Genomic DNA, 25,920 nt, shown 5'->3' with positions numbered 1-25,920 from the left:
CTGGTAGACCCGTTCCCTGCCCACAACAAGCTTACAGACTCGAGAGGGGAAAAGACATTATTAATATAAATGAATAAATTAAAGATATGGATGTAAGTGTTGTGGGGCTGAGGGAGCAGTGAATAAAGGGTGCTGGGGGTCGGGGGACTTCGGCTCCTCCACCATGTTGACCCCCCTCCCACCAGGCTGCTCCATTCCCATCCCTCCCTCTTTCCCTCCCTGCCACCTTCCCTTGTCCTGGCACCAGCTCTGCCTCCCTCCATTTCTGCCCTGTCTCCCATGCCCACGTTGTCTTTCACTCCCTTCACGACTTCCCTGCCTCCTTGCTATCAACCACTTGTCACTGCTGTTTGTTGTTCTGCCTGCTTTCCATCTGCCCCGCTGAGGCCCGACCCCACATGCCATGCAGAGCCTTGAACATGGGTGGACGCTTTGCCAACCCTTACTGGCAGAGCAACTTGGATTTGCTGGAGTACTGCACCTACTTTTCTCGTGACAGCACGTGAACTCGGATCACCATCGAGAAAAATGAAAAGAAACTGTTAGGAGAATTTTGTATGGGGAGAATCGGTTTATTACACATTTTGTGAGAAGAGCTAACTCTATATTCACTTGCAAAACTGCATTTGTAGGTGACCTGATCACACAGCAGCCTTATTTAGGACTCTGTGTACCACCAACCCATGCTCCAGGCACTAGATTGACTTGAGTTAGTTTTCAAATGAGATGACTATTACAAAGTCCTCCTCAACCTTCTCTGTTTCAGAATACATAACCTCAATTCCTTTAGGCTCCTTTCACAGGACAAATTTCCTAATCTATTTTTCTCCTGGCCTTCTCCAGTTCTCCATATTATTTGCCATTTGATATCTATCAAAAAAAGACTATTGGCCTAAATTACCAGAAATAAAGGGCATTGAAACCAGTTTAAAAGTGGATTCTTAAAGTTAAAATCCTGCTCAATCGCTTCCATGCTTTACGAGCCCTAATGTTCTTTCATCCCTCTGTGCCCCTCTTCCTCTTTCAAGCTTTCTTAAAATCCCACCTGTTCCAAGGAGTCTTGTCAGATTAACCCTGAGTGAACTGAATGCCCACCATTTTCTCTGTCCCTTACATCAAACTAGGTACAGATCTTTTTTTTTATGGTATTTTTTAAGTGCTTATATGTGGCAGGCACTGAACAAGTTAATCAAGGTGGACACAGTCCCTGTCCCACATGGAGCTCACACTCTTAATGCCCATTTTACACATATGGTAACTGAGGCACAGAGCAGTTAAGTGACTTGGCCAAAGTCACGCAACAGACAAGTGGTGAAGCCGGGATTAGACCCTGGTCCTTCTGACATCCAGGCCGGTGCGCTCTCCACTTGGGCACACTGCTTCTCATTTGTTTCTGTCTTTTGTGTACACAAATATATATGCCTTCTTACAGGTCTTTTTATACACATTTTCCTGATTTCTGTCCCACCGCCAACCAGTTATATATTACCGAGGGCGGGGAATATGACTCAGACCTGGCCGGGGGCTGAATTCTCGCAGTCTGCTCTGCTCCTAGCCAAGCTCCAAAAACTCCGTGAGGGTCTGATGCCCAGAGGTCTTGGAACTTGGCCTCGCTTCCGAGGGGAAGCAGTCCCTTGCATGCACAGCTGTCATTATGAGAGTCTGGGATTCGTAATTCCAGAGAGATCAAAAGGAGAGCCACACAAGGGTGATTTTGGGTGGAAATCACTATCTATCTCCAATCCAGAGCTGGCCGAAAATGGGACAAGGGAATAGGGAAGTCAAATAGCTCTGGTCTGATATGGCAGTATAGAATTCAAACAGCATGCAGCTCTGCATTGCTGATTGAGATTCTGGGTTGTGTTTAGAATTGATTAGATTCCCGCTGGTGCATAATTGTGCAAATACCACCATTCTTATTAGTAGTAGCATGAATTCGCCTGAGATAATATTGTTTGAGTACCAAATATAAGGGGATCTACTTATGAACACTATCTTAAATAATTCTACTTTTGATAGTTCCCACTTTTTTCACCCTTATGACTGACCAATCAGTTTCTAGATAAGTCATTTTCTACCTTGCCCAGGACAATCCCTTTACTCTGCCTTCGAACTATTCGGTCCCCATCTCCTCCTCTTCCCAGCCCTTCACTTTTTCACTATTCACTATCTGGCTGGTTCTTCAGATGGGAGAACGTAGTACGGATGTGCAAGGCATGTAATTATTGTCCAAGTGCAAGACTGAACAGTCCTCTTTGCTGATGACTGAGCTCTAAAAGCAGCCACACAAGAAGTCATGGAAATGATTAGGAACCGCTGCACCACAAACTGACAATTAACCTGAAGATCACAATTATGCACCAGCGGGAATCTAATAAATTCTAAACACAACCCAGGGTCCCCATCAGCTACGTAGAGCTGCATGCTATCTGAATTCTATAATATCATATTAGTTCCATAAAAAAATTATTCACTTAAGTGAAAGAGAACAAGTATGCAATGTTTATTAGCAAAGAAAATACAGGAAAAACAGGATAGCAATTGAAGCAGAGGATTTAAAATGCAAGGTTCAAAGGTCTGAGCACTGCAAAAAATCCAAATCAGCAGCAGGAGGATTCTAGAGAACTCTGGGTTCCTTAAGGACAAATGACAAATGTCCCTATAAAAATTATTGTTCTACAGTACCTCACTGAGTCACTGACATCACTGCAGTGAAGGGCAGCAGGCACAAAATACTCACAAATAATGGAATAGAAGTGAAATTCTGACCAAGGACATTGGAGTAAATGCTGACATCCAATGGCTTGTTAAAAACGGGTTAGATTGTTTGGTAAAGTGAAAATTTTGTGCCCGCTTGTGCGACCACTCATAAGACCAAAAAAAAAAAAATCAATTTTATTTATTTAGCACTTATCGTTTGCAGAACACTGTACTACGCACTTAGGAAAGTACAGTGTGAAAATATAACAGAGTTTTTAGACATATCCCCTTCCCAGAACAAGCTTACAGTCTAAAATGTCCCAAAGCATACTTATCCAAATAGAATCCATTTTTGGACAGTAGTATGAAACGAATGGTAAATCTCCTCCATTAATTTGCATTCTGTACTCAGGTTTTACTTCTAAGCAGCATTATTACAAGCAGTAATTCTCAAATGTGGGCTGTAATGAGAAACTATACACAACACTCGAAGTTAATACCTAATGCATTCTCATTTTACTGCAATGAAGACCGAAAAAACATGAGCGCCGTGTTGTAGTTGTTGTGCAGGAATTGTATATAATGGAGGTTCTACAATCATGTGAAATTTCATCACGTGATCAGCATGGGGGGTGGTGGGCAGGGAACATGCCTGATGCAACCTGACAATGCACTCGGAGCACAGACCTACAGTAACAAGGAAGACCGAAGAGTGGAACAGAAGCAAGGTCAAGGCTCTATTTCAGACATGGATAATGAAGTATTCTAAAAATGGCAACCCTATGGAGACAGGAGGCCAGATCTATTTAAGTGTCAGACCTCATTTAATATACCAGCCTAAATTTCTGGAATTCAAAAGGAAGAAAAAAAAAAAATCAAATCAGCACCTTTGTTCCTTCAGTGCTCCAACCTCTCCGGTTGAATACTTATTCTTACAGAGAAGAGTGGGGCTAGAGTGGAAAGCATCCTTAAATCTAAGACTGTTTCATCTTTCTGACAGAGCTAGTCTGTTCCCTGCAATTTAGACTAGATTCCTGGTTTCTCACAGAAAGTCAAAGCAGGCAATATACCAGAAAAGATTCACCTGCCTGCCTCAGATGTGTCTTTCCACTCTTACTCGAGAATGGATTGCAGAGCTCTTAACACTTAGTTGAACCTCCTTTCCACCTTGCATTTTTGAGTCCATTTTCCCCTCTAAGTCTTTTTTTTTTAACATATTCCTTCTATTTCACAGTCCAATAAGGATCAACTTACAAGAAAGTTCTACACACTAGGTACTGATTTAACCAATGATTTCATCCCAAAGAACCATCATCATTTAACAACCAACCTGCATAGTGAACATGTCAGGACTTTCAGGTACTAAATGTTTCAGGATCCCATAAAAGAAGGCATTTTCACTGAATCCTGTGAATCGATGGATTACTGAACGTGACCTTTCGAACTGGATGTTGCCAAGGATAAAGCAAGGAGGATCTGAACCTTGGATCTGTGAACTTTGGACATTTGATATTGGCCCCATCCTCACCCCACAGAACTCAAGCATATATCTATAAATTATACATTATAAACTGTTTATTGATATTAATGTCTGTCTCCCCCTTTATACTGTAAGCTTGTTGTGAGGAGAGATCATGTCTACCAACTCTGTGCATTGTCCCAAGGGCTATGTACAGTGCTTGGCACGCAGTAAGCACTCAAATACTACTTATGAGGAGGAAGAGGAGGAGGAGGAAGATGACTAATAACAATAATGGCATTTATTAAGCACTTACTATGTGCAAAGCACTGTTCTAAGCGCTGGGGAGGTTACAAGGTGATCAGGTTGTCCCATGGGGGGCTCATAGTCTTAATCCCCATTTTATAGATGAGGTGACTGAGGCACAGAGAAGTTAAGTGACTTGCCCAAAGTCACACAGCTGACAACTGGCAGCGCCGGAAGTTGAACCCATGACCTCTGACTCCAAAGCCCGTGCTCTTTTCCATTGAGCCATGCTGCTTCTCCAGAAGCAGCTAGACTACTAGCCCAGGTCCATGCTGTCAGGGGTCATCCTCTCCCCAGACCCCAAATTCATTCATACAGATAAGGTACTGACCACACAGTAACAGTGAGCATGATATTCAGTTCCAATCCATTTTCTGGTAATCTACCAGGTCAAAATTGAACAACTCCATATCCTAAATCATGAAAATTGCATTGTTTCAGGATTAAAAGACAAAAGCGTACTAGGAAAAGCTAATTCAAATCAAGCATTCAAAATGCCCTGGAGCTAGATTTAGATTTATAGATTACTATATTATTACATTTTATCCAGAAATTTGTGACTCACAGTGGTACTGTAGACCAATGCTTTTTATGGGCCTTCTTTATCCTTAAAGTCCCAAAGCACTAGAAAATGTCGTTCTGGTTGTGTTAGATTTCGGCACAGCTATTATTTCCTGAATGGTCGCTGACTAAAGGAATAAGCTTAAGAATGTCATATCCATGTATGGGTAGCATCTGTCCAAGAAATCTCACAAGAGACTAGAGGAATTCGAATTATGATCAGCTGTTATAATATGAGTTGCTACTTGATACTATAACAGTCATCAATCAAATGCACAGATACTCTTAGGTAAGAAAATGTCACCTTTTTCCTTGAAGAACAATTTTACCAGCCATTCCTGCATGCATGACTCAAGCCAAAGATGAACTAATCTCAGGTATTTGACCTACCGCTCATCTTCAAAAGTTTGTTAGAGGTGAGGAGAATAATTTCACCAGGCTTTATTGCATGTACAATTTAAATCAAAGATGAATTAGTCTCAGGTATTTGACCCACTACTCATCTTCAAGAAATTGTTAAATAAAAGAGATGAGCAGAGGTAAAGATGATATGATACTATGAACTGGCCCTCATTACTTCTTCTCCCACTACCTTCTGTCACCCTTGTACTGGGATTTGCATTTATTATTCATTCCTTCCTTAGCCCCTCAGCCCTTATGTACAAACCTGTAATTTATCTTTATTAATGTACTTATCCCCCCACATATAATCTGATGCAAAATTATGCTTCTCTAATAAAACAATCTTCTGAATATCTTTAATATAATATCAAATCATAATGCTAAGAAAACATTCCCTCATTGCTAGACAAATTGTAAGGCACTGTAATCAATCAGTGGTATTTATTGAGTATTTACTGTGTGCAGAGAACTGTAACTAAGTGCTTGGGAGAGTACAATATAATAGAATTGGCAGATAATAATAATAATGATGGCCTTTTTTAAGTGCTTACTATGTGCCAGGCACTGTACTGAGCGGATGTGATCCCTGCCCATAAGAAGTTAACAGCAAAAGAAATGAAGGGAAGGTCCCTGAGAGGGGGTAAAATGGAATGGCAGGGGGGGGGGGGGGTGTTCCACGGTAAACTAAGTAAATAAAGATCAGGAACTACAGGTCCTTGGCTATATATGCAACAATAGCTAAAATTCTCAGATTAAAGCCTTATTTCCTCATATTATATCAAAAAATTTAAGTATTAAGGATGTTGTTTCTTAACTACTTATTTGTTTTGGAATACACAGATTAATTTTAAGGGATTACACAAAACCCAGTTCTCTTGTAACACCAAAACAGATAGTCCTCCCAGCATTTTTGTGAAGAAATATGTCTCCCATACAACAAAATGACAAAGCATCGGTAAATCATCTCCTATAATTCAGACAAATAGAGAAAACTAAAATACTGGCACAGGTTGGAGAATACCCAAAGGGGAAACCCAGATATATCCAAAAGACGCAAAACCCTTACCTGAGTTTAATGTTAAATTCATAAATTAGCTACAACATATCTATAGTGGATCAAAGATAGCTAAGGAAAAGAGATACTGTATTAGCCAAGGATGTTTAAATGGAGGTTAAAATACCACAGCATACTGAAATTCTCTTGCAAAATGACTTCCATAATAAACTTTCAAAGAGAGTTAAATAAACTTCACATGTCAATTATGTTACGCACATCAGACATGCTTCAACTACCTTGCCTTTTCAATTAAATCAATGATTCTTTAACAAGCATGAGCCACTAGTTAGGAAAGAACTTCCCTGGGCCGCCAAAGGAAATGAACAAATTCATCATTAGCTATTTTTCTTGTTAAGAGGAAGAAATAGACTGCCCCCAATAAAAACAGTTTCTTCTCAGAGAAGCGTTTTTCTGAGCCTTGCAGGTGGGTTGAAGGGGAACTTGCATTCATCTCCATTTTCACTGTACTCAGGAAATTTACTGGGTGACTAAATATTTACTCACTCTCCTCCAGCAAACTTCAGAAAGGAGAGTAGAAAGGGGAAGGGAGAGGTGGGGAGTACAGGGGAGCAAGGCTTTTTAAATCCTTACTAAAACGCTTCTTCAGCGAGGACTCCACAAACTCATTCAATTTAATCCCCTCACAATTAATTCAAGAAAGAGTGGAACACATGAAGAACTGGGCCAAGAAGGGGAAGTGAGCCAAGTAAAGACCAAACCAGGTGCCCCCACCCCAACCCCTGCCGCATTCTGTTTGCGGCCTTGACTTCCCCCAGGGCTAGTGTGTTTGGGGTCCCTCCACCACCACACTGTCTGCTGCCACAGTTTTAAAACCGTCCTTCAGGGGTGAAGGACAAGCAAAGAGTGCCTGGAAAAACTTGGGAATAGTGGAACTGGTTTCTGGGCTCGGGAAGCAGGGAAGAAACAGGAAGAGTTGGTTGGAGGGGGGTTGACTTTACTACACTGAGTAGACATGCTAACCAGTACTTGTTTGGGGGTTTACAATGCTGAATACCATTTCTAGGCTTGTGTTCCCCATTCCTTTTACTGCAAGCGCCTTTTGGGTCAAGACTGTATAGAAATTAAATAAAAGGCAATCTCAAGAGCCTTGTATACCTTCATCCCCCACTGAACTGGCCAATACATGTTAGTGATGATAAGGAGGATGAAGACGGTTGTGTGCTGAGCTACTAGAAAAGAGATGGCTACATGCCATAGTGGATAGAGCACAGGCCTGGGAGTCCAAGGTCATGGGCCATGTGTCTGCTGTGTGGCCTTGGGCAAGTCACTTCACTTCTCTGTGCCTCAGTTACCTCATCTGTAAAATAGGGAATGAGACGGTGAGCCCTATGCGGGACAGAGACTGTGTCCAACCCAATTTGCTTGTATCCACCCCAGAGTTTAATACAGAGCCTGGCACACAGTAAGGTCTTAACAAATACTACAATTATTAGTATTATTGCTAGTGCTTGGGTGAATGAGCACTTGGAAATCTGGGGTCCAGGGAGAGATAGTCAAGTATAGTGGCTTAAACCTATTAAGTGGAAGCAGTGGGAGGGTATCCCTTATTTTCCAATACAACAAGAGTTCACAAAGGCTAATTTTTGCTAATAACATTTTTTCTTAAGAACACATCTGTCAGCATAAATGTGTAATAAAATACCACACAAAACATTGGCTCTAGAAGAATCAACCAGTAAATCTACTAACCTCCATGAGAGGGTTTGACAAACTAAATAAAAAAGTAGGCAGGAGATGAACAGGGGAAAAGGCAAACAGAGAACTGGCCTCCTTTTCAGCAAATACTCTAAAAGTTTTATATAAGAAAGCTACTAAAATAGTCCGGTGGCTTGGCCATTTATTGTTCAAAAATGATAGTTTAATTATTATGAAAAACCAGGACCTTTAAGAACTTTACTCCAGATTTCTAATTGTCTCAATGATTCATAAAACTTTTCCAGGAGTGCAACTACTGTACCCACTGGAGGTTCACTGTATGTCTGGTAAGGCTATAAAGAAATACTCCAAACAGATTAAGAATTGAAAAATCTTCCCTTGAAATACGGTTCAACAGAACAAACTAGAGAAAAAATGCTTTTAGGATCATTCTTTTTTGAATGATTTTGTGAAACAACCCAGGGCTCCTTCTACAATTGTAAGCATCCTAAGGGCATGAGTTATGACTGCCAATTTTATTGTACTTTCCCAAGTGGTTATTATACTACTGTACAAATGGTAGATGCTCCATAAATACTATTTATTTACTGAGTGTTTCATTTATCAGGCATGAGTATGGCACACATTTTACCAAGTGCCTCTTGGTTGATCCTTCATCACCTTGAAAGGTCAAAGGGAATATTCTTTCAAATTAAAGCAAAGAAGGTAAGAAAAAAATATGCCAGATGAGCATGTATGCAGAGCACTGTACTAAGCATTTAGAAAAGTACTGTACAACGGAATTGGTGGACACTTTCCCTGCCCTTAAGAAGTTTACACTCTAGGGAATACCAGAAAAAGCAATAATCCTAGCAGGAATGTGTTATAAAAGCTCAGATGATGAGAAAACATTATAATGTGGGTTAACGTACTTTAATATTGGACACTTTTGTTCTTCCCTTGTTGAGATTAGACTGTGGCTAAAAATAACACCAATTGTGCCATCTAAAACCCGGTCGGAAGCAGAAAGCAGCTGTCCCTGCTTTAACATTAGGACTTTCTTGTTTATTATTTCCCTCTCCCAAAAAAGCCAGCTCAGTTGAAAAGACCTAAAGGCTAGTACGCTTTTACTAAGTATCCTAAAAATTCTGATTGATTTTTACAAAAACAAAAACAACTGATCTCTTTCAATAGTGTTGCACTATAAAAGTGAAAAGTTAATATAAGATCTTGGCAGCTTTTTCTACCACAAGAACATGGTATTAGTTATTTGTTCGATAAGTGCTGTGGGCGTAAAGCTTAGTTTTAGCAACAGCTCTTTAAGGAAAACGTTTCCCTTATTCAAAATAGCTACTTGACACAGATTTGTGCCTTATGCGACAATTCTGTAAAAGTTTAACCGGTAGGCATTAGTCAGTCAGTCAGTCAGTCAATCGTATTAATTGAGTGCTTTCTGTGTACAGAGCACTGAACTAAGCACTTGGGAGAGAACAATACAATGGATTTGGTAGGTACATTCCCTTCCCACAGCATCCTCTCTCCAAAGTGACACAGAGTATAGCATTAAGAGTAATATGCAGATTTAATTAGAAAACAAGTGGTGAATCCCTAGTTGCAGAATGTATATAGTTAAAACCCTCTAGTTTTCTACATTACCTTGGGTGCCCAAAGGTCTGGCATTCTAGTGGCCAGTCAGGTATTCAACTGGCCTGTCCCCATCTGACTCAAATACAGTCCTGGAAATTTTTCTAACACGTTAGAAAGATTCCATTAAAAACATCTTAAAGTTTGGTGGTAAAAAATAGAAAAGTCATGCCACCAAACCAGTACAAATGTCTTTTGTTTCAAAAACTATGCTTCTCATGGAGTGAAAACTGTACCCCTTTAAAGATCTCTTGCGCACTTTCATATTCTGCCCATGAAAATCCAGTAGTACACCTTTTCTGGTCCCATGCCATTCGGGATAAGCATTGCTCGACACCAATGGCTAGGAGGGGAACAGTAGTAGGTTCCACTGCCTGCAGGGCATGCGCTTGAGTTGTTTCTTCCCCCTTCTAGACTGTAAGCCCACTGTTGGGTAGGGACCGCCTCTATATGTTGCCAACTTGTACTTCCCAAGCGCTTAGTACAGTGCTCTGCACACAGTAAGCGCTCAATAAATATGATTGATTGATTGATTGATTGATTGGTAAGCCATTCATACTCTTCCAGCCAAAGAAAGGTGCAGGCTGTCTTACAGTGGTTTAGTTTTAACTTTGGGAGATCGTTCAAATGGTGTCCTGAAATCATTTCTTCTTTCATTGCATAGCAGAATCAGTCCATATACTCAGTAATAATAACAGAGTTGACTGCGTGTGAATAGCTAATGCCTTAAAAATTAGGAGGATCATTTAAAATGACCAGAGAGGCAAGAGCAAGTTAAGGATTGAACACTTGGGGACAACACATGCACTATGCAGGTGCATGATGAGGAAAAGTGTCGTAAATAAAGTCTTGAGGTGGCTGGGGGTGCAGGGAGAGGGGGAGCCTCAACTTCAATTACAGAGTTGCTATTACCTGCATTTTAAAAAACTGGGATATATTTCAACAGTATAACCTGTGGGAGCTGGAGAATAATTCTGCGGGAGTTATTAGTATAGCCTTCAATAGAGTATCTCAATTTATGGAGGATGGGAAGAAATCAGAGATTGATGAAAAATAACCACACTGATTATTAAAAGAATAGAGAATCAGATTACGGGCTTAGGTTATTTAGTCTAGGAAAAAGAAGGCTGCAAAATGAAAACCCATTACAAGTCCATGAGAGTTTATTTTAAGGAGGGCGTTAATCAGGTGAACTCAGGGGGCAGAATTAAAAGAAATGAGCTAAACTGCAGCCCAGGAGATTTCATTTAGATTCAAGAAAGTAGTTCTTGACCACAATGGAAATTTAATACTGAACCAGACTATGAGGAAGGATTATGTGGAATGTCACTCCACTGAGCTCTTTAAAAATCAGAACATGCAGCCACCTGTCGTGAATTGTTTAGGTGTAGTTCTCCCTGGAATAACTGACTTCTTCAAGTTCCTTCAGCTCTAAGAATCCATGATCTGTCACAATGAAACCAATGGAACGCATTGCCACCTGGCTAGAGTTTGAAAAGCAAACGGTCTTTTATCAACAGTTGGCTACAAGACTTTCAGACTCTGCTTATTTCAATTTAGAAAATTACATTTGGGCTATTTTCAAATTAGAGTTGGAGAGCAAAGGATAATCTTTCATGCCTAGCATGCATTTAAGATTTGGGAATTATTCCTCATTTCCTGCCAAACGATTTCTTTTTTTAAAGTTATGTAAGGGAAGGATGGGGAATTTTGTATTACCAAGTTTCAGCTCTTTGGAGAGGAAGGCATAATTCCAAATTATTAAATCTATGAAAATAAAGCATTCAGAACAGATGAGGTCAAAGCCAGTTCTAACTTTAGAATTGAAATTGAAATACTCTTAAAGTTCCTTACAGTTTTAACACTGCACAAAGGACTTCTCTAGGCTGCAAACTGAAACCCAATGTTGAATGTTATTTCCGGGTTTTATAGTTTGTAACTGCTGGCCAACTGAAAACCATTTATGAGCGCCTGAAATGTGGCAAGGGGAAAAGAACAGCCTTTAGTCTAGTGCCAGTGATCCGTTAAGTTGACCATGAAGTGAAGTGGAAGTTACAAATATAATGACAATGAAAGAAGGAGACTTTAGAAATCATCTTTACGGCTGGATACGGGACCAAAATGCTCCCTGGAAACCCACCTATAACACAACTGGGGTCATTTTTACTAAAAGACTATGTGTTTAAGCAACTTGAGTAAATTCTATTTGGGTGTCCACTTAGTAGGTCAGGTTTGGAAGTGAAGAACTCCATTGTGACAGAGTGCTTGTTTTAGATTTGTTTGGTGATATGTGGATGTGATCCAAAACAAACTCAGCACAGGCTTTGAACACCCCTGCATCCGATAATCTCAAGGACAATACCTGAGAGTCGCTCCTAGTGCCCTAAATCCAATGACAGAGGAAGTATGAGCGAGGCAGTGAGACACAAGATACTCCACTGAGAATTCAGCAGGTGAGGGCACTTTTTAAATACTGACTCTCACACCGGGGCTCTTCAGGAAGCAGTGTGGCCTCCTGGATAGAGCATGGGCCTGAGAGTCCGAAGGACCTGGGTTCTAATCCATCACTTGTCAGCTGTGTGACCTTGGCCAAGTCACTTCAGTTCTCTGGGTCTCAGTTACCTCATCTGTAAAATGGGGGTTAAGACTGTGAGCCCCATGTGGGACAGGGACTGTGTCCACCCCAACTTGCTTGAATCCGCCCCAGCACTTAGCCTGGCACATGTTTAACAAATACCACAATTATTATTATTGTTGTTATTAAAAGCTACATCTTATATCTGGAGAAATTCAGTATATTTCAGAGAAGGTATCAATTCCAAAAAAACTTTTCACTTTTGAATTGGAAAACGCAGAGGGCACACTTCTTTTCCTAATGGGCATAATCTAGAGCTACACCATTTCCAAATGGTCAGTAGGCCCACGGTGCACACAGAATCGATGGATCAATCATTCACACAATGGGGCCCCAATGCACGAAAACAAAACAAAACAAAAAACGCAGCAGTTGGCCCAGCCCACATCATGAAATGGAATGGAAAGTTTCTTCTGAAAGGATTGAGTCATTTCACTACCACCAATTAAAGCCTTCATATTTCTGCATCGAACCCCTTCCTGACTGCAGACTAACACTTATTTTCCTTCATAAAATGAATAAAAACAAGATGCAATTATATTAATGTCTGTCTCCCCCTCCATACCGCAACCTCGTTGTAGGCAGGGAATGTGTCTGCTAACTCTGTTGAACCGTATTCTCCCAAGTGCTTAATATAGTGCTCTGCACATGCTTAATAAATGTCATTGATAGATTGATTTACTATGTGTCAGGACTGTACTGAGTACTGGGGGTAAATATCATGATGGACACAGTCCCTACTCCACATGGGGTTCACAGTTTAAATAGAAGAATAAGTATTTCATCTCCCTTTTACACATGAGGAAACTGAAGTGCAGAGAAGGTTAGTGACTTGTCTATGGTCACACAGTAGGCACATGGCATGGCCAAGATTCATCATTCAGAATGGTTACTACTAAGTAGTGTGAGGTTCCTCAGTTTGGAGATACAGTGTGCCCCTTTTACAGTAAAGTATTATTAACTTGGTGATGACCAGCAAATAAACAGTGGCCCTAATAATCAAACCAAAACCACTCCCAAAGTAGTACTCAAAGTGCCAATTAGTGAAAATGTTTATCCAGAGTTATCCATAAGCAGCTATGTACCTTACTAAGCAATCCCAAAAATGCATTTGCCTTCAAAATAACGAAACATAATACAATTTTTCACATAATCAAATGAATGCATAAACCAAATGTAGACTGTAAGTTCACTGGGGCAGGAAGCTTGTATACCAACTCTGTTGTATTGTCTTCTCCCAAGCGCTAAGTATAGTGCTCTGCATTGATGATGATATGCAGTTTTTTTCTTCATTTTAGCAGCATTCAGGGTCTCTAATCCTTTGGCATTTCTGGCAAATTAATGTTGGCAAATAAGACTGTCGCCAGTTTGTTATACAAACTTAAAAAATACATTATGTTTTTTTTCAACCCACAATTGTAGATTACTACTAAAACCCGGAACGTTTGGTTCATACTTGAGTCAACCTGACTCAAACACATTACCCAATGCCGCTAAATCTTCCAAGTAGTGTGTACTCCAAAATTTTCCACTTAAGCAAACAAATGATCAGGAACTGAAGGACACACCCTTACGGTGGCAACTCCTCAGATCAGCAAATGAAAAATAGGTTTTGTAGCATCGAAGCATTTAAAGGGTATTCCCTGAGTGAACCTGTTACCCAAAAAAGATCTTTTACAGCCCCTGCTCTATGAAGCAGCAGGAAAATACTTCAGATAGTCTCACATTTTAAACACCTGCAAATATGGATTCTTCCCACCGCTCTGGGGAGGAGCGCTGAATCCTCCATCAACTTCTCTGGAGATACGGAGGAAGGAAAGTTCTCCCCTTCGCTCCTGCCCCTCCGTTCTGTCCAAACACAGAGTGGTTAGACCATGTGCCCTCAGTAAAGCCGACGCCACTCCTAACCCAACATCCTTCACGCGTAAGTCAAGTCTCCCCGAACAGAATCAATCGATCAAAGGTATTTACTGAGCCCTTACTATGTGCAGAGCACCAAACTCAGCTCTTGAGAGATTATAGTCAAAGCCTGATCTGTGGAAGCACATGGAACCAGAACTGGGTCTGCCAGGCCTGTTCTAATCCCTTACTGGGGATTTATTCATTCATTCAATCGTATTTATTGAGCACTTACTATGTGCTGAGCACTGTACTAAGCGCTTGGGAAGTACAAGTTGGCAACATACAGAGATGGTCCCTACTCAACAACGGGCTCACAGTCTAATATGCCTACCAAGCTTGTTGTATAGTACTCTCCCACGTGCTTAGTGCAGTGCACTGCATACAGTACGTGCACAAATACCATTGATGATAATGATGATGTGGACTTCTTAAGCGTGTGTCCACTGAGTCCAACCATCAGTTTTATATATATATATATATATATATATATATATATATATATATATATAAACCATCAGTTTTAATGCTCTTCTAGTTTTGATTCGGGGACTTTGGGTGCTGCTCTCAGCCGGATGAGCTGAGTTTACCCCATAGATCAGAATTGCATTTTAACACTGGCTTTAAGGTCCCTGGCAGTATCCTCAAATGTGGCTACAGAACACAGATTAAACAAGACTCCACCTACTTCACAGTATTGCTGTAAGGATCAGGTTAACACCCCTCTGATTCTGATGAAGTCCACAACCCTCATCAATTTGTATCCTGGCAATCCAAAATTCAGATCTGATTTTCACTTGACAGAAAAAGCTAATCATTTTTTAAACTCAGAAAAACAAATGCATTATGAATTTGTTGAGAGCATCAGAGCCCCCACAACTGCTGCCAGCTTAGAGATAACGGATAAAGATTTGATCCTATTGTACTCTAGACAATGTGTAATAATGATCTAATCTGGTTATCTTCATATCTTACCGGCCTGACTTCCTGTTAGAAAGCGTTCGCTATGCACAGCAAAATAAAAAAAGTGGGGCTTCGTGAGGACATGGATGATGTCAACTAAGGCTATTGTACAATACCAAACATTTAATACTGGCACTCAATAAATAATTGTGATTAACTTCCAATCTAATTACTGTTTTATTGTTTGGTTTCTATTAACACAATATATCACCTTTCCATTCTACAGCTGTATATCTTTTCCATTTTTGTTCAAAGGTGGCTCACAGTGCAATCTTTACAATAAAAGAATACTGCTGGCACAAGTATTTGCCTTTCAAATACTACAACTGCGAGCCTCTGAAAGTCATTTCAGGGCCACCTGCTAATTCTTGCTTTCTTATAATCTTTACGAGAGACTTTTTCTTTGGCAACAAGCTTCAAGTTACTTACTGCGTCTTCTGAATGATAGGATGTATCATACAAATGTGCACATTTACTGACTTTTTTTTATAGTACTTGTTAAATCCTTATTAGGTGCCCAGCCCCATATTAAATGTTGGGCTAGATGAGATAATTACATTGGAGAAGGACAGGACTCCAAGGAAGAGGCCCCTGTCCCCTGCCAGCTCTACATCACCTCATTTCATACATTCATTCAATCATATTTATTGAATACTTACTGTTTGCAGAGCACTGTACTAATCACTTGGGAGAGTACAATACAATAAACAGACATTAATATAAACAAAATTACAGATACATACATAATTTTTATGGGCTGGGACGGGGGAAGAACAACGGGAACATATCAGGGAGACGCAGAAGGGAGTGGTAGAAGGAGAAAGGGGGGCTTGGTCAGGTAAGGCTTCCTGGAGGAGATGTGCCTTCAATAAGGCTTCGAAGGAGGGGAGAGTAACTGTCAGATTTGAGGAGGGAGGTGTTCCACGCCAGAGGCAGGACATGGGCGAGGGGTCGGTGTCACCTTTGTAAGCTCCCAGCCCACCCCCACCGTAGTGGAAGAGGGTATGGGAGGAAATCCATCTTGTAAACATTTGGAATGTTGGGACAGTTGGGATGACTAATTTTTAATTGTATTTGTTAAGCACTTACTATGTGCCAGGCACTGTTCTAAGCTCTGCGGTAGAGAGAAGATAATCATGTTGGACACAGTCCATGTCCCACATGGGGCTCAGTCTTAATCCCCGTAATTGAGGCAAAGAGGAAGTGACACAGTCACACAGCAGACAAGTGGTGGAGTCGGAATAAGAACCCAGGTCCTTCTGATTCCCAGGTCCGTGCTCTACCCACCAGGCCACACTGCTTCTCAACCTGACTTCAACGTGAATGGCAATGCCTGAAGCAATGAAGAGTCTGATAACTAACCCCTCTTATGGTCTGTTGTTAGAGGAGGCCATTTGTTCTAGTGGAAAACAACATGGTGATGGGAGTCAGGAGAAGTCCGGAGAAGCAGCAAGGCCTAAAGGAAAGAGCGTGGGTCTGGGGTCAGGAGAGGTTGAGAGAAGCAGTGTAGCCTACTGGAAAGAGCATGTGCCTGTGAGTCAGAAGGCATAGGTTTTAATCCCAGCCCCACCACTTACCTGCTGTGGGAACTTGGGCAAGTCACTTCAGGTGTCTGTGCCTCAGGTTCCTTAACTGTAAAATGCGAATTTAGTAACTGCTCTCCCTCCCCGTGGGCCATGACCCCTTGTGGGATAGAGATGGTGCCTGATCTTAGTGCATTCTAAGTATCCCATTGCTGAGTATAGTTCTTTGCACATAGTAAGCACTTAACAAACACAATTATTACTTGAACTCAACAAGCTTGTTTGCTCCTATAGAAAATGGGAAATAATACACAGTGCCCCTCCCTATCGCACAGGGAAATACTTGGAAGACAAAATGAGATCACTGATGGAAACATGTTTGGGAGAAAAAGCTCTCTATGTATCCATGGTATTATTGTTGTTCTTACTGAATTATTGTTTGGTACTGAATTTGCTTCATTATTTTTTCCTTGGGATCAATCTCCAGATTATGAGAAAAGGGTTCATGTCTGAATCAATATTCTCATAATTTTGGGTAGCATTTAATCCAGTGTCCTGTGAAAGCACTTAATAAATGTCAAGGCATGCCAGCAAGGGGCAATTATGCACCTAAATTTTATACAGAAATCAATTAAGGTCCAAACATCAGCAGTCTGAAGATGGTATCCAAAACGCCTGCCTCGCGCACTGTACGCTAAAACTGAGATCAACTTCCCTTTTATCAACCATACACACCACCCCTTTGGTACATCTCCTCAATCACTAAGATGACTGAGAATTTTGAAATGTGTACAACTGTCGACACAAATAGAAACATTATGTTGTCAATTCTCCCTAAGTGTTATCTGTACAGAACAGCAAAGGGCAAACCTTGTATGAAAACCAATGGAAACAAAAATCAAACACCTAGCACTCAGACCAGTACTGCTGAACTATAACAGTTTGTAATTCACATAGACTCGTGACTAGGATAAAAGGAAGGTTCATATAGTAAATAATCCTGTGGCTGTGACAGCGAGCAGGGACCTCGACATTTAAAATACTCTTTAAAATGTGCTTTTCATTAAAAAAATCCCCAAAAACAAGGCTAATCTAAATGACTCAATTTTCAATTAAAACTATTTACAACAACTTTTACCTAAAACTGCCATGTTATTGAATTCTCAACAGAACTTGATTTAAATATCACTTCTTCACACACTGAATCTTTTTTATTGTAGAAGAAGCTCATCAGCAACATGGCCTAGTGGAAGAAGCACGAGCCTGAGACTCAGAGGATCTGGATGCTAATCCTGGCTCTACGGCTTATTTGCTGTGTGACCTTGGACAAGTCACTTCTCTGTGCCTCAGTTCCTTCATTTGCGTATTGGAGATTCAAACCTATTCTCCCTCCTACATAGACTGTGAGCTCCATGTGCGACCTGATTATCTTATATCTACCCCAGCACTTAGTCCAGTACTTGGCACATAATAAGCACTTAAAAAATACCAATGTTACTATTATTACCATGTACCCAGAAGAATACACCAATAATATCCATTGAGTGCCCATGTGCAGAGGAAACTAGTGGATTGCTATACATTTTCAAGTAAGCCATGTAGAAAGAACAGCATCAGACCATGGCATTTAAAAATCTGTAACTGGAGTCCACAGCAGGGACTTTCACAGCTTCCCTATCATATACTTTAGGAGGGATGGAAAACAGGACAGCAGTAACAAAACCACTGCTCTTTGTTGTTGAGTTAGAGATGATGGCTGTTGTTGCCACTGATCTATTTTTGTTCCTGCCCACCATCCACCCAACACTCCACAGCAGCCATGAGATTGTAGGGCACCAAGATCCTTCTTCTTCTGTCTTCAAGACACTCTCTGGGCACGCACTTAGTTATTTTAACTCAACACGTGGGGAGCTGCATTCCTAAGATTTGGCTCTGCCAACACTTTAAAAGTCAGGATAATGGTGAAAATATATGCTGCATTTAAACAGCATAACGTGAGATCATGCTGCCTTGTCCCAAGAATGTAAGTATCGTGAACTCGATCCACTGAAAATGGAATAGGCAGTCATTTTACTGCATGGTGTTACTGGCCTGTTTTTATATTTCTGGTTCATCATGTGCTATGTATGACCTGCATGCCCTGACAATGCAGCTCTGTCAAAGAAACAAAAAACACACATTATCCAATATGTTCTGCTAAACAATTTAATGACAAAAAAGTACATTACTTTCCATGTTCCAAAAGCCCCAGTTCTGTTTAAGTCATCTCAAGAGCTCTGAATAAAATGTCAGATTTGTTCACTGCAGCATCTATTTGCCCTGCAGTCACTGAACTGTGGAATACTTGAACAATATGCAGATAGGGCGCCTGATCTTAAAGGTACCTCCCCACTGCACAGCCTGCTTTCCTTACCTGTGGACATAATGAAGCTGATGAACCGAATCAATTGCTATCACCATCTCTGCCAAGTAAAAGCGAGCCATGTCCTCAGGCAACCTGTCTTCAAACTTGCTGAGCAGTGTAAGCAAATCTCCACCAACGTAGTAATCCATAACCAGGTACTGTAGAAGGAAAAACATTTGCTCAGTGGATACTGAAAGAAACAATGTGTTAGTTGTCCCGGGGCCCAGTCAATGGTCCAGGGAACCAAAGTGAGGTGCAAAATGATGTATAGTGAAACGCCTAAAAGAGGCCACATAGCACATATCAAAAATCTGTATATCATCATCATCATCATCAATCGTATTTATTGAGTGCTTACTATGTGCAGAGCACTGTACTAAGCACTTGGGAAGTACAAATTGGCAACATATAGAGATAGTCCCTACCCAACAGTGGGCTCACAGTCTAAAAGGGGGGACAGAGAACAAAACCAAACATACTAACAAAATAAAATAAATAGAATAGATATGTACAAGTAAAATAAATAGAGTAATAAATATGTACAAACATATACACATAGATACAGGTGCTGTGGGGAAGGGAAGGAGGTAAGATGGGGGGATGGAGAGGGGGACGAGGGGGAGAGGAAGGAAGGGGCTCAGTCTGGGAAGGCCTCCTGGAGGAGGTGAGCTCTCAGCAGGGCCTTGAAGGGAGGAAGAGAGCTCACCTCACGTGAGCTTCAAAACAAAAAGCAATAGAGTTGGCAACCTGGCAGCATAACAATACAGAAGAAATGCAAGGTGTAACAACCTTGCCAAGATTTCCCAGAAAAAATATGGATTTTAAGTCCCAGGAGGCACTCTGCATAAAGGCTAAATTGGAGAAGACTGTTCTGGAACAGGGGAAATTAGAAAAGTAGGTTTCTAGAGCTTTGCAATTGGTAAAGTACCAGATAACACTGCCCCAAGAATCATCTCAAAATCTTAAAATGAGTCCATGACTTTATGACCAATCCAGTTGGAAATACAGATATCCCATCTCTTTTCCTTATGACCAATGGAGTAGAGAAGCAGTATATGGCCAGGTACAGTCCTATTCACCTTATCCCATGCTGCCATACTTGATACAACGGAGAAACCTGGAAGTTGGTGTCAGAAACCTATGTAATCCACCAGAAATTCGTCTAACTCAGCAGGCTATGGACATCATGGACAGTTTTGGAGATAGTCATCTGAGGAGTAGTGTGGCCTAGTGGAAAGAACATGGGCCTTGGAGTCTCAGGATCTGAGTTCTAATCCTAGCTTTTCCACTTGACTGCTGGGTGTCCTTGGACAAGTCACTTCTCTGTGCTTCAGTTACCTCATCTGTATAATGGAGGTTAAGACACAGAGCTCCATGTGGGACATGGACTGTGTCCAACATGATTATCTTCTCTCTACCCCAGAGCTTTGAACAGTGCCTGGCACATACTAAGTGCTTAACAAATTCCATTAAAAAAAAGGAAAAAACATGCTGTACAAGGATGGATATGCTCTGGGGACACATATTCTAGAATACATGCAGGTAATTATTACCTGCTCCACAGAGTTGGAAGAGCATTTTCAACTGGATACAAATTTGAAGAGGAAAGTTATACACTGTAGAAACCCAAAGCACAACAAAATATTTTCACTGGAAACACAGAACTTATTTCACTCTCTATATTCTACCAAGGCAGTATGCTATCCAATATGTTTACATAAAAAGTACTACAAGAAATCCAGTGTGTCCTTTGGGAGGCTAATATTTTTCTGACAACAGGCATTAAGCTTCAAACCAAACTGAACATTTACAAAGTTGTACTATTATTACTATTATTTTTTAATGGTATTTGTTAAGCCCTTCCTATGTGCCAGGAAATACGTTAAGAGTGGGGGAAGATACAAGCTAAATAGGTTGGACACAGTTTATGTCCCACATGGAGCTGAGTCTTAATCCCCATTTTACAGATAAGGTACCTGAGGCACAGAGAAGTGAAATGACTTGCCCACTTGATCACACAATAGACAAGTGGAGGAGTCAGGAGTCATATGTCTTTAAAATGTCTGTTCCACCTTCCCTGCTTGTGAATGACTCCTTCAGTTCACTGGGCAGCAGCAGCCTGGGGAACTAGCTGTTGTTGATTCTTCTCACGTCCTCTGCCTGGCAAGTGAGTTGACTGTTTTCCAAGACCTCGTTGTTGGTAATCTTGCCCTGCCCTTGAATGTTGAGTAGGGCTCTTAAGAAGTGCTGGTGAACTTTCTCCAGCAGCTGGATGGGTCTTTGGGGTAGGCCCAAGTGTCACAGATATACAGAAGGTTGGGCACCATCACAGGTTGTTAGGTTGTTGCTTCCACCTTGATTCCATTTTCTACTTGTCAGTCTGAGCATTATTGGAGAGTACCCCGCTTAGGTGAGAAACTAATTTATTAGAAATTAAGTAAACACTCAAACCTATCTTAAGGTTTCCCTTGCCTTGATCCCTACTAAGCTTCGGAATAACTTAAGTAAAGGTACCGACATCCCTTACTAGTTTCTAGTGAAACAGGCACGGGAGCCACTGAATGGTGGGTTGGGATTCGGGGGTTCCAAAGAAAGCAGCTGAGGTGGGGCAAACCAACCGCTGGGATTCCAACTGGGTAATTTCAAAACAAAAGTAAAGCTGTCATACATGTTACATGTGGAGAGATGGAATAATTCAGCTATATTTCAAAGGAAAAGCATGTGTACCTTCGTCTAGGCTAACAGCAAAATTGGAAAATTTTTCCCGCCTCAGAACAATTTTCTGACATTAAGGAATTACTGAGTAAACCATCCACACCAGCAGGGGGAGTCATTAAAATATAATTTAACTCAATCCATGAGACACAAATTTGGAACACTTTAAATATGAACTCTTATACCAGTAATAAAGAATAAAAGAAATCTACACAAACTTTTTTACCTTAATCAGAGGGCTTGTAGGATCCAAGGAATTCACTGAGACCATTTTATAATACCATTGAAAAAGACCATTTCTGTTCCCTTGCCTATATAACTTCTAAACATTTAGGATGAGGCATTATGATCCAAAATTATAGGGTGGGAAACTTGTATGTCTCTCATCCCTCCATAAGTTGATCTACATAATCCTTAAAGAAATTTGTTGTTCTAATTCCTGCAAAAGGAAAATATGTATCCTAAATATTTTAGACCCACATTTCCCTCACTTATCACAGTTTTTGAGTGCCCCTGCTCAATGTTTTGTTTACCATCTAGGCTACCCAGATATTCTTATTAGTAACCACAATTTCCACAGCTTCACATTCTGCCCCCTGCCATTTTGACTCAATCCCTGACTCACCACCCTGGTGCTCCCAGTACAAGTGCTTAGTACAGTGCTCTGCACACAGTAAGCGCTCAATAAATATGATTGAATGAACACACTGGGCTTCCCATTTTTCAGACACAGACACGATGCTTTGCACTTTATCCCAGTTACACTGCCCTTAATTGTGGCCTCTAAAGTGTCAAATGAATGAGCAGCTTGTGTCCTGGGGAAAACAAGTCATTTCTCTGATAAAGTGGAGTTGTTGATTTGTCTCAGACGTGGACAGGGTGTGGTGTCATGGAATACGCATTTTGGTGTGGAGTCCACTGCGAGAGGTACTCAGGAAAGCCAGGCTTTTCGGTGGAACTAAAGCTGTAGAAGCCCCTAGCCCCCTTCATTCATCGAAGCTTCGGTCTTATCCACCACTTTAACTCTAAGCAACTGGCCACAGCAAACTGTATCTAAAACAGTAAAAAAAAAAAAAAAGGTAATACTCACTAAGTAATTGTCATCCTGGAAGGCATAATGCAATGTTGTGATCCACTTGTTATCGCCATTCACTAGAACATCCCGCTCTTCTCGAAAACAAGCTGTCTGAAAGAGGAGAGAATTCAATATTAGTTTCCGCAAATCAGCATCTAAGACATGCATTTTGTGAAATGGAAAACGAGGAGCAGTGCCACATCTTCCTCTGAAGTTTATTGAGGTATTTTAGCACTCTATCAACCAAGGGTTCTTCTGTATGTCTAATCGTGAACATGAGGGCTGGAGAACTCTTCCATGTGCTACAGACATCATGTGGCCAGGTGGAAAAAGCACTGGCCTGGGAGCCAGAGGACCTGAATTCTAATCCCAGCTTCACCTCTTACTTGCTGTGTGAATTTAGACAAATCGCTTAATCTCTCCATGCTTCAGTTTCCTCATCTGTACAAAGGGAATTCAATGCTTATCCTTTCTTCTTCTTAGACTGTGAACCCCAACTGGGCTACGGGCTGTATCTAACTTGATTTATCTTGTATCTATCCCAGCATTTAGTACAATGCCTGGCACATAGCAAGTGTGTGACAAATATTATCATTATCATTATTTGAGGGGCCAACAATCTCTACAGGGCAAAATCCTGAATACAAGCATACCTCAAGTAATAACTTCTCCACTATGTAACTCTAAGATATGCTTGCTCTTCCTCCCTCCCTCATGGACTATGAGCCCCAAGAAGACAAAGGATCATCTCTGATCTGATTATCTTACATCTTTTTTAGCACCTTGCATAGTGGTTGGAACATAGTATATACTTATATAGTACATTATACACGAGGGCTAGCTTCAAACACAGACAAGCGTTAACTATAGTTACTAATCTATAAAGCAGCAAGGCAATGGTAACTAGACTAAATTAACAGGAAATAACTGCTTGATTCTCTACTCTGAAGTGCTTGAAGTTCAGTTTTGCAGAAACTGGGGAAGAGACACTGTGAACCCACAAAAATTGTGACTATGCTCGATTTTATGAGTCCTTGGCCCCATGCCACCCCTAATTGACACCACCCTTCAAAACAGGGAAGAATTGAGCTCCAGGCATTTAATCAGAGAGGTGAAGTGCTGATTTATAAGCACTTGCAGTTAAACTGACATATTGCTCCTGTGGATTTCCATGAGCAATGGTAAAACAATTCTATTTACCCTGGATTCATTGTATATTTTTCTCAAAAAGAGAATAATTTAAAATATTTCATCAGATAACACTATGCACTCTTTCAAAATTAGGTGAAATTATAGTCCGGCCTAAATTTCACATTTCAAGAAGTAAGATGAGATAAGACAAAAGCAGCAATAAAATTCCATTCTATTTTTAAATGTACTTCTTTTAAAGTACATTTCAAAGCTGCACTTCCTTCTATTAAGTGAAGGTTGTAAATAGTTTTGAGGGTTTGTTTCTGTGCAAGGCATTTAAACTGTGAGCTCCATAATCCCAAATGGGTTTCTTCAAGACTGAACAATTCATCTATAGAGTAGACAGCTATAGTCCTTCTCATATTCTGGGATCTATGGAAATAGAATTTATTAACTCAATTCTAACAGTCCATTAGCATGTACTTATTGAGTGTCTACAAGGTAAATAGCACTACATGACTAAATTTCATCTTCTCCTAGAGCTTTCAAACCCCTTAAAATTCCGGCTAATTATCATTCCTTCACAGCTTTATGACGAGAGACAGAGAGAGAGAGAGAGAGAGAGAGAGAGAGAGTGTGTGTGTGTGTGTGTGTGTGTGTACACACACACACTGTGTAGCCAGCAAGGAAGGCCAACTTTGTTACAGACTAAATGAAAACAGGCATTTAAAACTAACTGCCGAAAGTTCTGCTGTGAGCGGCAAGGAAAAAAACAACTCTTAAGGACTAATTACATATTAACCTAAGCAATCTCAGAAATGTTGTAGGCAGTAAAAAAGTCATTTAAGGAAAATTTCACGAACATCTCACTACCTACAAAAATGTTGCATTTATTTTTGTGCTGGTACTGCTATTTCCCCAAAACACTCACTAAACAAAATGGCCAAAATGAAAGTATTTTCCTCCATATGTCTTCCCCATACTAAAAATCTACTGTTGATTCCATCCACGCTCCAGCGACCAACTATTTCCCATTTCCTGTTCAATCTCCTCAAAGAAGCCCTATATAGCTGCTGATCACATAAAACGCTTTTTTGGATCTCCTCTTTGTTCTCCCCTCATTCTCTCAAGGAGATTATCAACTCACATGACTATCATAATGATGAGGATAACAGTATAATTAAGCACTTACTATTTGCCAAGTCCTGTGCTAATCCCTGGAGTACATAATCATATTTTCTACAATCCTTGTAAATCCATCTCATTGTGTCTGGGACACAATACCTCTTTAATAAATAATTATATAGAATAATTGTGGTATTTGTTAAGCACTTACTAAATGTCAAGCACTGTACTAAATGTTGAGATAAATACAAGATGCCCAGGGGTTTTTATGGGCTTGTCCCTGTGAAGCTGCCCTGTTTGGTGAGGAGGAGAAAGCAAGCTGGACCTGCAAACCCGAAGATTTTGCCGTAGCCGGGAAATTCCTCCAGGAGCTTCTCGGGGAACCGTTCCAAACAAGATAGACTCCCCCAGAGGGACACCGCCGTTCCTTAAGTTTGCCACCAACTCCGTCTCCCCCCTCTTGACTCTTCGACTGTGCGAGGGCCAGGGACTGGGTCTACATCTCGCCCGTGGGTTTTTCCCAGTGCTTAGTACAGTGCTTCCCCCTCCCCCTCGTCCCCCTCTCCATCCCCCCCATCTTACCTCCTTCCCTTCCCCACAGCACCTGTATATATGTTTGTACATATTTATTACTCTATTTATTTATTTTATTTGTACATATCTAT

The 25,920-nt window shown here is 40.8% G+C and overlaps 1 protein-coding gene across 5 annotated transcripts in view; it reads right to left on the bottom strand.

Moving 5' to 3' along the window:
- The window catches only part of CDC42BPA (CDC42 binding protein kinase alpha), a 212,196-nt gene that overhangs the window by 108,162 nt on the left and 78,114 nt on the right, over positions 1-25,920 (bottom strand). For all 5 annotated transcript variants that reach the window (XM_038760800.1, XM_038760799.1, XM_038760801.1 and 2 more), the window contains exons 4-5: positions 23,015-23,110; positions 19,219-19,367 (exon numbers count right to left, since the gene is read on the bottom strand). In XM_038760800.1, coding sequence (XP_038616728.1) covers positions 19,219-19,367; positions 23,015-23,110 — 245 coding nt within the window. The remainder of the gene's footprint in view (positions 1-19,218; positions 19,368-23,014; positions 23,111-25,920) is intronic.

Source organism: Tachyglossus aculeatus, chromosome 19, assembly GCF_015852505.1.
Source record: "Tachyglossus aculeatus isolate mTacAcu1 chromosome 19, mTacAcu1.pri, whole genome shotgun sequence".
Lineage (NCBI taxonomy): Eukaryota > Metazoa > Chordata > Mammalia > Monotremata > Tachyglossidae > Tachyglossus > Tachyglossus aculeatus.
This window is presented reverse-complemented; position numbering and strand designations above follow the sequence as displayed.